This window comes from Salmo trutta, chromosome 31 (assembly GCF_901001165.1).
Source record: "Salmo trutta chromosome 31, fSalTru1.1, whole genome shotgun sequence".
NCBI classification, from domain to species: domain Eukaryota; kingdom Metazoa; phylum Chordata; class Actinopteri; order Salmoniformes; family Salmonidae; genus Salmo; species Salmo trutta.
The window spans coordinates 13,443,820-13,457,859 of record NC_042987.1 but is presented as its reverse complement, the minus strand read 5'-3'; the positions used below and the strand labels follow the sequence as shown (position 1 = coordinate 13,457,859).

The 14,040-nt window shown below is 44.0% G+C and overlaps 1 protein-coding gene across 1 annotated transcript in view; it reads left to right on the top strand.

The window, feature by feature from the left end:
- Positions 1 to 305: 305 nt before the first annotated feature.
- Positions 306 to 14,040, top strand: part of LOC115169581 (protein Wnt-9a-like) — a 30,893-nt gene continuing 17,158 nt past the window's right edge. Inside the window, exon 1 of the mRNA XM_029725323.1 lies at positions 306 to 530. Coding sequence (XP_029581183.1) covers positions 328 to 530 — 203 coding nt within the window. The 5' untranslated portion in view covers positions 306 to 327. The remainder of the gene's footprint in view (positions 531 to 14,040) is intronic.

Sequence of the window (14,040 nt, the reverse complement as noted above, 5' to 3'; positions counted from 1 at the left end):
CATTAGGCCTACTGTCTGTATGCAAGGAAATTACTCCATAAAAATAATATTGTTGGGTTATAACAAATACTTTTAAATTAAAAGGTCTATTGTCAGTCTGTAAAGTAAGGCTGTGGTTGTGTGTACACGTGCCTGCGCACATTTGGAAACATTTGACAATATCATTGATTTCATAATGTAAAATATTGAATATTGAACATAATGTATAATTATAATCTCTAACAATCAGCTCCACAAAGCAAGTGCTCTCTCTCTCGCTCTTTCTCTTTATCTCTCTGTTACCCACTCCTTCTCTCTCTCTCCCTCACTCAGACTTGCTCTCTGCTAATGGGAGGAGCGCAAAATTCCTCTCTGTATAAGAAGTGCCGAACGTACAACAAGGGATTTTACACAGCTACTCAGGAGAAACGAAATGATCTGCCTTGGAGCCGCAGCAAAATGCTGGATGGACACCTACTCCTGGGATGGTTATCGTTCACAGTTATAGTGTACCTTTTCAACTTGCCCGGACCGACCACAGCGTACTTCGGGTAGGCACTGGATCCATCCACATGTTCATGACACTGTCATTGATTTGAGTTTGTTCCGAGATATGTCATGCGCTCTTAGATCAACTTTAATAGACCGGATAAATTACGTTACTCATATTAGCCTACCGTTCATTGAAATGTTTCTACTTTCGTATCGCGTAGTCCTAAATATGGCAGCAAATAATAAGTATCCAATGAAACTTACATTCATCACTGTTGATGTTTCCTCTAAAATCAAATGCGGTGCAAATTAATCAGATACTGGTGTCCTTGTAGCTACAATGTGATTTGTTTCAAGTATCTGCAACGTTGTTGCATAGAACTGTCAGTTCAACAGCACCTGTGTAGCGCAGTAGGCTGTCACAACCGGCGGTGAGAGCAGGTTGACGTGAGATGATACCGTCGCGTTGAAATGGTTGATTTAACTGACCAGTGTAATAGCTCAGGCTACCCAAAGTGTATACCGAAGCAGATTTTTAAAGGGATAGGGAGGGGTTGGGGGTTCTCAAACACACTTAGAATTAGTGGTGGCTGGAGGAACCCTGGAGATCCTCAAGGAACACCTGGAGTTCCGTAAGGAACAACATGTCGTCAGTGGTTCATATTTGCATCTTCCATTAGTTGAGGGGTTCTTGGAGGAACCTTCAATGTTTCAATGTGTCAAAGGGTGTTCCTGGAGGAACCCTGGACTGGAGGTTTGCCTTAGTAGCGGTGTGGCTTTTAGATAGATCTATTTTGGCCACCCATTAAATGTCATTCCTGTTCTGTTGTATTGTCATTACATGTTAATGATGAACTCTGACACTTTTGTAGCTTCAACTTGCTGCTTACAGAGGTGTATGAGTTCCTATGCAAATCCCCCAGTTGGAATGGTTAATGCTTTATTACTACATGTAATCAACATTGTTAATATTATATTAGAATATGTCATATGCGTTAATATTCAAGGAACATTTAAATTTGCAGTGCACAAACTTAACATAGTGAACAGGAATGACATTCACTCTAACGGGTGGCCAAAAATAACTGTCTGAAAAGCCACGCCTCAAATAAGCCATGGCTCCAATCTTCTGATAAGCTGCCACATCTACAATATATTATTAAAAAAGTTCCAAATTGAATCTCACCCATCACAAAAAGGTTCAGATTTGAACCTTCACACTGGGGTTCCTCGAAGACCCTTTTCAGAGGGGTTCCTCGAGACTAGTTTTGACAACCCATTCAGGCCCTAAGTGTTGTTTAACAGAAAGGTGATCCCGAAAGCTAGAGATACAGGTATGCTCATTACTCAGACATTGATACCAGGCATATTTAAATGACTGGTAGCAGAAATCTGTGTGAATATTTTGTCGAAACACTTGTAATACTATTGTAAGTCGGCTCTGAAAACAGACACGGAGCGAAAGGTGAGTGTAGGCTTCAGTCGCAACAGCTGGTAACAATAAAGAAATGCAGCTCAACCGGTGGATGAAACGTCTCTTCAGCTTGAAGAGAAAATTCCCCATCCAGCATAAACATCGGGATAGAGAGAATTCTGGTGTTGGGTTCACACACCCACTAAGTTTAAAAACAGTTTAAAACACAATAAATAATGTGTCCTGAATGTATAGTTCATTTCCAAATCTTATGAGATAATCTCATGTCAAGGACAGTATTTTTTAAAATTTAATGAGCACTTAAAAACGTTATTCCCACGCAATGCCTTGTTGTTTTTTTTAAGGTGTAGCCTGCACCTCAATATACCGAGGTTGCTGGCAGCCTTTGTCCTTTCTGACAAATTTCATTCATTATCCTTCAGACTTCTTCTGAAGACTATTAACCTGTCAATGAACCCTAAGGATAGCTCAAATCAATGCAATATCAACAGGACCTTCAAAGCTCTTGTGTGAAGTATACAAGTAGCCTACAGCAGGCATGTTATAGCTTGGATATGCTATAACAGAAGGCTCTGTCCCAGGTTGTGTTCTGTTTTCAGTGGGCACCTGCAATCTCACAGCAACTACGAGAGAGTTCAGTCCGAATCTTGATACTTTTTTATGGATCCTTTATTCTACCAATGAACACAGATATATCGTTCTCACATTCTGTCTGCGGTAGGCAGACAATGTTGACGACGGCAGTAATCGATACCCCTTTGTGTTGCAAACAATACTTGTTATGAAGTTGAGGTGAGTCATGCACCCAAACACATTGGAACGACTGGCAGCACTGAAATATTGTGGCTGTTTTAACTGTAGAGTGATGAGAGTGAGTGATGACACCAGCAGTAGTTCCAGGGGTATTAGGTGATAAGGACATCATTTAGCTGTGAACCAGTGGGGGAACACGGGGACGGGCCCCCCAGGACCTGTTGTGGACATTATGAAGTTGTAAACTGGTTTGTTAGGCCTCCGGGGCAGCTGAATTGGATCTTTTAGATCTCATGTAAGGAAACCAATCAATTAGGGAGGACTGGACAAAGCGGACTAGGGTGGAAGGAATAGTTCTGTTTGGAAATAATGACTTTTTGGATAACGTTCGTGGTTTAAGTTGCCAGAAGTTGTTTGAAATAATAGGGGTGTCCATTTAGTCCTAATGTGTCACTTCTCAAAAGGTTAAGTCCCCTGACAGGTACTAGAGGAAATTATTATCACCGTAAATCCGGCATGTTATTGCAGATAATAAACATATGTCACCTCTTCATTTTAGGGTAACTGTCATTACTTAGTGTTTTTACTGTGGTGTTCAGACCCATTCTAGTTTTGACTGAAGGACCTGGACTGCTATGCTGTCTTGATGCGTGAAAATTATATATGGTTCAGCAGCCCGGTGTCATGGAAACCCCATTGTCTCTCTCTCTCTGTCTCTCTCTCTCTCTCTCTCTCTCTCAGAGGCATAGAGTGATAGTGGTAGATCATAACCATCCAGCAACACCACCAATGGCCCTCAGTAACTAGCCAGTTGCATACAATTAAGAAGCGCAAAACGCTCACTCCGTTTAAAGCATATCTACTTATTCAGGTAGAGCTTTCCAATTCCTTCTAATCAATCTGATCTGTGGCCTTGGAAGTGCAAAGGGTCATCTGGTATGAGGATACAAGTCCAGACTTATGTCCTGAGGATGATGGAGATGATTGTCAGTGGATGATTGAACACTTTAAGCCAGAGATCATGAGACAAACAGAGAGACCCGGCCCAGGTGACATAGATACACGCAACATCTTACTGCTACTTCCCCAAAGCTAAGCTAGAAACCAGACACCATTGACACTGTGCAACACACACACACACACACACACACACACACACACACACACACACACACACACACACACACACACACACACACACACACACACACACACACACACGCAGCCCTGGGCTGGCTGACATTGAGTGAAGTATACATACTAACACACTCTTGTTCAAATAAATATCTGCCATGAGCACGAGGACAGCACATCCTCCGGCCCTCTTCCTGGGTACTGATTTACTCAATATAGATGGTCGATGTTGCATACCCAATTTCCAGAGTGTGGTGGAGTGTAAGTGTAACATAAACACCGTCTCTGTTGCCCGCAGTCTGCAGCGGCAGAGGGCGGGGCAGGATTCCTAGCGTAGTCAAGCACCCGCTCAAATTGTCATCCTTTGCCACAAGAATGTGAGCACTCATTTACTTTCCCCTGTTCAGCCTGTTGTGGCAGGTGCTGCCTCTCACTCACATCCCAGTATCATTAGGCTTACTATTGGGGAAGTTTGCTGCAGTTTCATTCTTTGGCTTTGACCAAATTGTACCTTGAGGGAATATTCTTTGTTGGGTGGTATTTTCAAGAAGGAAGGGAAAGAGTGAGATTGTTCACTTAGTTAACCCCGACTGAAGGGTTCCTGTTAAGGAGTTTCAGCAAGATGTTGTTAAACAAGCGAACTCCGTTCATTTATACGCTACTTTTGGCCCATATAAAGGCAATTTGTGGTTTTGTTAACTGCGTTCAATGCAAGTCTTAAACTGACTAAAACCGACTTTGTTTTTATTTAGTTCACATGCTGCGGCATATACAGGAATCCTACCCACAGCTATGGTGAATCACCAATCACTATTTCTGCGACAGCTTCATGTACCCTGCCCTCAGTTCAAGCTACCAAAGGTCATGTCCACCTATAGTTTTCAGCCTCGTTATTAAGAGAGTGGTAATTTACCTAATACAATGCCATAAAGCAGATTCATTCATAGCCTGCAATAGATTCACTGTGCTGCTTCTCTACATTCTCCAGTGTTAATGCCTAGGCTTTAGCTCAGCTCGCTAAAACAGTTGTGGTGGGCGGAAGACCCGGGTTCGAACCCTAGTTGGTCGGTTTTCAGTGTTGCATGGAGATGAAACAAGAGGTTATAGTCTACTCAACAGTCAGTCTCCATTTAAACACTTCCCTCCTGCTCCCACCCCAGTCTACTGGTTAATGGGAGTGCTGCTGTTAGTATCCCAGTGGTTTGTGGAGAGATGCCGGGTGATTACCAGTCATCAAGAGTGAGTGTGGGCTCAGGGCTGACGTCGGCGTGGGGCTAGGCTGGCAGACAGTGGTGGCGGGCTTCTCATTACAGATGCCTTAAGCACTGATTAGCCCTGACGCTAGGGTAGCTCACAGGCAGGGCGCAGGCAGGGCGCAGGCAGGGCGCAGGCAGGGCGCAGGCAGGGCGCAGGCAGGGCGCAGGCAGGGCGCAGGCAGGGTGGGGAGCGGCTCCCTGCCTGGGATAGAGGGATTTCCCAACATCAGAGGATATCCTGTGGCTGCAGCCACACCTCAAAGGGTATCACTTTACCGTGAGCCAAGAAGATAGGATTCTCTCTCACCGCTGGCTGCCTGGGGTTAACTGTGATCACACGGAGTCTGGCTGGTGGTGAGATCACACCGCGCAAACCTGCTGGAGTCTTAGCTTAAACCCTTTGTGTCATGCCCTTTGTGAATACAGAGAGAGAGAGCTTTGTTATCTTTGTATTTCTGTCCGTCCTAATATATTTGGCACAGTATTGTTTCCAGCTTGTCTTATGAGTTCGAGTTTTCACTGTGTAGTGTTAGGTCTATGTCCGCTCAGTCAACCTGGTGAAGGGAGTGCTGGCCACCACAAGGGGGAGCAGCCTCTTTGTGGAGCCCAGGATGGGTCTCAATCAGCACTTTATAGCCGCTTTGTGTAACCTTAGGAGAGTGGGAAATGAGATGTGAAAACAGCCAAATCTAAAGGCACCGGACACTGTGTAAATTCAAATTCAGGATAAAATGGTTTCACGTATGCTTAGTTGTGGTCAAAATGCATTATTTGATCCACTTGGATGCCCAATGTCTTTCAACTTAACTCACTCATAGCAGGGCCTTGCTGTATTGTGCTGTGAAAGGAATAATTAATTTCACTCCACGATTGCTCCTTGAATAAGCAGGTTAAGGCAGTCTGCCATGGAAATGGTTCCTCTACCAAATGTTGCCTGTTGGAGTGAGATTGTAATTATATTTTTTAGAGATGAATTATTTGGAGGTTTATATACTCACATACCTTTGTTGTGAAGTTTTTAATGGATGGTGTCTGCAGTGGCTTGGGCAGTGGATAGTCTGGATACACACTGTGCAGTATAATGACATGGTTCTACTGTATGTGTTGAAGATTACATTGTTATTGCATTTGGGAAGGTCTTTAAAATGTGTGTTGGCCCACTCACATCCGAAGGGCTTAAGGTTCTGGTATCGTCAGCATGCCGAGACCGACCACAGTTAAGAAATATTGGCTTTTAAAAGGAGGGAGTGGCCCCTGCTCCTATCCAGCCCTTACCAGTCAGCTGTGTACTTCATGGCTGGGTAGTCCGCAGATATGGAATGGAAACATATTCTCATTGGTAAGAGAAGGTATACAGAGTTAGACACATGATGTTCTTTACAGATGGGACTTGGGACATAGCCTCGACAAGGATAATTTGCAAAACAGGAAAGCCAATATAGAATCATAATACTTTTATTGGTCTGAGATTGATGATCTGACGTTAATTAGCGGGTTTGCCATGTCATATGTTGTCCGTCCTTAACCACAGGCCAATTTCCTCCTTTACCCTAGTCTGTGGGAGCATGCTGGTGTGTGTGATACATGCAGTCTTGCCATGCAGGCAGTCAGCACAGAGGAAATGTATATTTAATTGGGTGATAAAGTCTCAGTGTGTGATGATTCTTGCCCATATGGAACACCGTAAGAATCTCATTATGACTAGATTGAATGCAGGCGGATGTATGTAAGGTGAGACAAAATGACATCTCTTCCAGTTGTAACCAATGGTTAGTACCTTGATGTTATAACCAGTGTGTAGCTACAGGATGGTAGTTTATCACATTCATTCATTCATTCATTCATTCATTCATTCATGTTCCTACTAAGCCTGCAGTGCAGTGGCTCAGTTGGTAGAGCATGGTGTTTGCAATGCCAGGGTTGTGGGTTCGATTCCCATGGTGGGCCAGTACAAAAAAAAAAAAATGCATGAAATGAAATGTATGCATTCACTACTGTAAGTCGCTCTGGATAAGAGCGTCTGCTAAATGACTAAAATGTAAATATACTGTACCACTACCACCCTTGGTGGCTTTACAGCTTGAGTATTGAATTTCCCTTCTGCTGGCTTTTCAGCCATTCTAATTTGAATTCCCAGAGAGAGAGAGAGAAGAAAGGAAACCTTGTCATCTTTCATTAGCAACTGTAAATAACCGTTCATAATATGACTAAACTTAGCCACTTGAAGTTACTAATGCATGGTTGAAACCAGCTACTGTTCATTTATTTTTTTACCCCCTTTTTCTCCCAAATTTCAATCTTGTCTCATCGCTGCAACTCCCCAGCGGGCTCGGGAGGCGAAGGTCGGGTCATGTGTCCTCCGAAACATGACCCGACAAACTGTGCTCCTTAACACCCGCCAGCTTAAAGCGGAAGCCAGCCACACGAATGTGTCGGAGGAAACACTGTTCAACTGACGACCGTGGTCAGCCTGCAGGCACCCGGCCCGCCACAAGGAGTTGCTAGAGTGCGATGAGCCAAGTAAAGCCCCCCGGCGTAACCCTCTCCTAACCCGGACGACGCTGGGCCAATTCTGCGCCGCCCTATAGGACTGCCGATCATGGCTGGTTGTGATACAGCCGGGGATCGATCCCAGGTCTGTAGTGACGCCTCTAGCACTGTGATGCAGTGCCTTAGACCCCTGTGCCACTCTGGAGGCCCACAGCTACTGTTTTTTTGATAGTGGTTTGACTTTACATGCTTGGATTACCCCTGGGAAGTGCTCACTCTACAGTAAGAGTAAATTAATAAATGTGTGCGTTACAAATCTATAAACTACATAACCAATTACTTGTTGTACAGAGTATGTACAGAGTCTTATTTAAAAGTACACTTTTGAAATACACTGGTTCCCTTTCTATCTGATTCTTGTGGCTCGTGTGTGTGTGTGTGTGTGTGTGTGTGTGCGTGCGTGCGTTTGTGTGACTGGGGTGTGTGTATCTGAATGGGGTGGGTGTGTATGAATGTGTGCCGTGACTGAGCGTGTTTGGTGCGTTGGTCAGTTGGTGTGCTGGTACAGGGGTGCCCTGCGCTGCTCTGTACCATGGCATAGGCTAGAACAGGGGAGTCATGCGGACACTGTTGCGTTGCGCCCAATCTGTGCCAGTCACACAGTGACTACAATTGAGCCGCTGACCCTAGGAGACTTGAGTTCTCACATTGTAGTTAAACCTCTTACCAAGTTCCATGCTCCCATTCCCCAACCAACCCTTTATGAATACATTACCGACCGCTCAATGGCTAGGGTCTACAGTGCAGTCAGCACCCAGCATTTCACGTTGAACAGAGCCAACAGTTCAGATCAGGGTAGATTTTGGGAAAGAATACTCTGCTGATGTCTAGAAAAAGGTGATGTATTTAATTTGCTGGATTAAAAAGTATACAGTAGGTCAGGTTCATAATGACTCTCTGGTAAGGGGGAGTGGTCCTGACTGCTGTACAGTACATCCTACATATGTAGGATCTTAATTTGAGCCAGTTTGCTACAGAAGGAAAATAATTCTGCAGCAACAGGTATTATTATGGGGATTATAATTAATGGGCATTTTTTTGTAGGCGTTGATACATTTTCCGTTAGGGCAAATAAAGTTGGACATTTTAAAGTGGAAATTACAAACTTTAGAAGCCTTTTTAAAACTTGAATACACTACAAGTTTGCATTTGCTGCTGTGCAGAATAATTCTCAGCAACAAAATAGTGATCAATAACCTTGGCTTCTCAAATGACTGTCTCGCCTGGTCCACCAACTACTTCTCAGATAGAGTTCAGTGTGTCAAATCGGAGGGCCTGTTGTCCGGACCTCTGGCAGTCTCTATGGTGGTGCCACAGGATTCAATTCTCGGGCCGACTCTTTTCTCTGTATATATCAATGATGTCGCTCTTGCTGCTGGTGATTCTCTGATCCACCTCTACGCAGACGACACCATTTTGTATACATCTGCCCCTTCTTTGGACACTGTGCTAACAAACCTCCAAACGAGCTTCAACGCCATGCAACACTCCTTCCGTGGCCTCCAACTGCTCTTAAATGCTAGTAAAACTAAGTTTGCCCGACTAGCATCACTACTCGGGACGGTTCTGACCTAGAATATGTGGACAACTACAAATACCTAGGTGTCTGGTTAGACTGTAAACTCTCCTTCCAGACGCACATTAAGCATCTCCAATCCAAAATTAAATCTAGAATCGGCTTCCTATTTCACAACAAAGCCTTCTTCACTCATTCTGCCAATCATACCCTCGTAAAACTGACTGTCCTACCGATCCTTGACTTCGGCGATAGCCCCCAACACTCTACTCAGCAAACTGGATGTAGTCTATCACAGTGCCATCCATTTTGTCACCAAAGCCCCATATACCACCCACCACTGCTCTCGTTGGCTGGCCCTCACTACATATCCGTCGCCAAACCCACTGGCTCCAGGTCATCTATGTCTTTGCTAGGTAAAGCCCCGCCTTATCTCAGCTCACTGGTCACCATAGCAACACCCACCCGTAGCACGCGCTCCAGCAGGTATATTGCACTGGTCATCCCCAAAGCCAATACTTCCTTTGGCCACCTTTCCTTCCAGTTCTCTGCTGCCAATGACTGGAACAAATTGCAAAAATCTCGGAAGCTGGAGTCTTAAATCTTCCTCTCTAACTTTAAGCATCAGCTGTCAGAGCAGTTTACCGATCACTGTACCTGTACACAGCCAATCTGTAAATAGCACACCCAACTACTTCATCCCCATAACATTACTTACCCTCTTGCTCTTTTGCACCCCAGTATCTCTACTTGCACATCATCATCTGCACATCTATCACTCCAGTATTAATGCTAAATTGTAATAGATTTTTCTATTTTTCTTTTCTATTGTGTTATTGACTGTACGTTTGTTTATGTGTAACTCTGTGTTGTTGTTTTTGTCGCACTGCTTTGCTTTATCTTGTCCAGGTCACAGTTGTAAATGAGAACTTGTTCTCAACTGGCCTACCTGGTTAAATAAAGGTGAAATAAAAAAATAAAGCATAAAAAAATCGAATCAAATCGGAAAAAAGAGTGCTCTATACAGATCCTACATCTGTATAGAGGGACGGCAAGGCCTGTGCAGTGCTGCGCCCTGTTGAGAATGGAGATATGCGACCTTCTTTCGCCAACCTTAATGACACGGTTTCCATTTCACATGTAATTTCAGCCAGATATGGGGGAAAGAGTAAATGGTTATTGGGAAGGTAAAGCTAAGCTTAGCCATTGGTTGAGAGAGGATTGAGTGATATGGTTATAGCCTGAGATTGATACTGTACACTCGCAGGACACATGACAGATCCTCTCTGTGCCAAAACAGACCAATATCACTTCACATTTCAGTAAGGCATTATCGTTTGAGTAATGCACCTCCCCGAATGAGGAAGATATGATGCATAGTCTTTTAACACTACACAATCTTGTTCACTAAGTCGTAGAGGGGGTCTTCAACAGCTGACCCACAAAGGAAGTGACCAAGCACGATGTCATCTCTGACCCTCTAGTCACTTTCCTATATGGGACATGTCAGAACTGTGACTCAACTTGGACATAATGATGCAAAGTATGATGACAACAATTGCAAAGCGATGTTCATTGGTAGAGTTCGTCAAGTTGTAATGAACCACGTGTTGTTTAATCTCCACCAGTACAGATCAAATGTGGACCTAAACATTCAACATTCAACATTCAATGATCTGGATGCCACAGTCAAAACGTAGGTTTTTCTCCCGATTACTCGAGCTTCAGTTCAGTCAGTAGTAGTACATAGCCTCGGCAGCAGCCTTGGTTTCAGGCTGGGCCAGAGGGAGTACACCACACTGACATTCCTACTACCTCTGGCAGGGCCTGTGAGAAACCAGATGGGACGAGGGCTTTGGGCAGGGTGGTCTGAAGTGAATCCAAAAACCTTCTTTCTGAGGAGAGGAGGACACTTCTTTTCCTGCAGGGAGCATTTAGCTGGAGCATACAATGGAGGAGGGAAGGGAAAACCAAGCAGGGGAATGGTAGGAGGGAAGGAGGGAAGAAGGGAAGGAAAAAACAGGCACACACATGGATCAGGGCAAGGTCACACCAGCCCAGATTTTATTTTCAAAACTCCCCCTTACATCTTTACAATAGCCTGGCTACCACCATAGGGTTTGACAACATTTGCACCTTTCTGAGGTGAGCATGGGGGTTTGTCCCTAACAGTCAGGGGAGAAATGTAAACTAACCAAGGGTTTGTATTTACAAACAGTCTTACAGGAGTGCTGATATAGGATCAGTTTGGCCTTTTTGATCATATTGAATAAGATTATATGGACAGGGGAGTGCTTAAATACGGGCAATGGTTGTGTCTGCTAGCCTTGCACACTTTTCACACGTCTGTCTGGCTGGCTGCCATTGTTTTGGGTTACCTTTAGTAAGACAGCTGGGTGGTTCGCTTTGTCTGGGAGCAGGCTTTGTTTTGAGCCAACAGCTGGAGGGAATGATTGGCATTTGTTTAGAGTAAATTGGCCTGTGGGGGTAGGTAGGGAGGAGGAAGGGGAGAGGAGGGGGGAGGCAGCCTTGTGAGGGGGGAGGGAGGGAGGGATAGGGGATGGAGATGGGAGGGGGAGGCAGAGGGAAAGAGAGAAAGGGGGAGAGGGGGAGCTAGGGGGGTAGGGAAGGAAAGGGAGACAGGGAGGGAGAGAGGAGGGAGGGAGTTGACCTTAGAGACACCAGCAAGTTGAGACTAGGCTTGGACGGTATACTGTTTATACCGTGTACCGGGGGTATTTTAAAATACCGACGGGAGTGCGTGCTACGCCACTGCTTAAGTTACGTATAACTATAAGAAATCTAAGATATGTCAGATAAATTAAATTGAGCTCAGGGCTCTGTCTCTGTATTTGGTTTGCTAACTTGCTAACTAAGTGGCTAGATGTCAAGATCCACCTTCTTGGTTACAGCAGAAATATTTAATTCCCTGCTGGATCAAGATCCCTGTTGCCTAAATTATTGTTCCCCCCCAAAATGCTCTTGTTGTTGAGAGATTGGGGTGGCAGGTAGGCTAGTGGTTAGAGCATTGGACTAGTAACCAAAAGGTTGCAAGATCAAATACCTCAGCTGACAAGTTGATAATCTGTCGTTCTGCCCCTGAATAAGGCAGAACGACAGGCCGTTGTTGAAAATAAGAATTTGTTCTTAACTGACTTGCCTAGTTAATTAAAGGTAAAAAAAATGTGTTCAAAGCTGTCATTAAGGCAAATGGTGTCTACTTTGAAGAATGTAAAATATATTTTGATTTGTTGAACACTTTTTTTGGTTACTACATGATTCCATGTGTATTATTTCATAGTTTTGATGTCTTCACTATTATTCTACAATGTAGAAAAACGTAAAAATAAAGAAAAACCCTTGAATGAGTAGGTGTGTCCAAACTTTTGACTGGTACTGTATATATATTTTTGGAAATAACACCCCTTGTGTGCACATTTTGTAACAGCGTATACCCCGGTATGGTACAGAAACGGTATGACGTATAAAAATTGATTTCGTTGATTGGGTGGGTTCAGCCAGGGTTGAATCTTGACTTTAAGTAGCAGCACATGCACCCACACCCGCACAGACACACAAAAAGCAGGCAAACGTACAAATGCTGCACACACGCATGTGACGCCCACATGCGCACACAAACGCAGACACGCAGTCACATGTACGTACACAGAACCTGTTGGTCAAGTGGGGTGGAGATGGTGAACGGGTACACACTAGCTGCACATTTGTCAAACCTTCAGTAGCCTATGTTTGATATATAGAAGCTGTAGTGAACCTGACCTCAACTATGAAAAGCAGTGGAGAATTGAAGTAGTTAAGACTTTTAACCTTTAACGTATATGACCCAGTTCAGTTGTGCTATTGTGCTCCTCACAAAACAAACTCCCACACACGTACATGTAGGAATGTGTTTATTTTATTGTCTGACATGTCAGCTTTGTTACAAAACCTTCAACCAATGTTGCTGACCAACCAGTGCAACCAGAATAACCAAGCATGGGCAATGGACATAATGATACTCAAGTGTAGTATGCAATGCCTTGTCCCGAATCTCTATTGGAACTCTCAAAACAACCAATGGTGTACAGTCTAAAAAAGCACTGATCTGATTGGAGTGTGGGGGGGGGGTCAGTTATCCTTTTTTGTCTCTCAGCATCATTGTATGCCAATCAAATCCAACACAGCCTGACACTTGTTACTGAACAATCTGTGGAGATCTAAATAGCAATAGTCATTGTTGTCGTCTTACGTTCATCATGTAGTTCACAACAGAAAGAGCATGTTTGTTACAGAGCGAACAGTGTGTTGCACTGCAGCTCTCCCTGTCACAGCATGTTTTTTTTATGTGACTCTGCAGAATTTGCACTGAGCGACCCTTTTTACATACAGCTGTTGTGAAGTGTGACTGACGAGCCAAAATCTCTGCACGTGTTTGCATATTTCCGATTAATCGCATGCCTTTCTGTAGCTAATTGCAATTTTAGAATTTGCAGAAATTGGGCACTAAAGAAAGATTTTTTCATTTAAAAAGCAGTGCACTGAGTTACAGGCATACTTTCATTGTAAGGGACGGAAACACAAAATGATCTATGTTAGAAGGTTTTAATAGCGTTTTCACCATAAACGACACAAAAGTCACTGTAACATACAGCTATTAATGCTCCCAATGTTTAAGTAGGCCTTCTCTCTCTCTCTCTCTCTCTCTCTCTCTCTCTCTCTCTCTCTCTCTCTCTCTCTCTCTCTCTCTCTCTCTCACTTACTCCTGCACACACATACATACACACTCCACTCTTTGAGTAGCCTATTCCTTTTGAATTCTTCGTGTGCCATCCAAATGTGTGCATAGCCTAGCCCTAGTTAGTGGTCAAGTTATCAGGTTGCTAGCTAGCTGGCTAAGTAGGTAACATGACTAGCTAAACAATGTT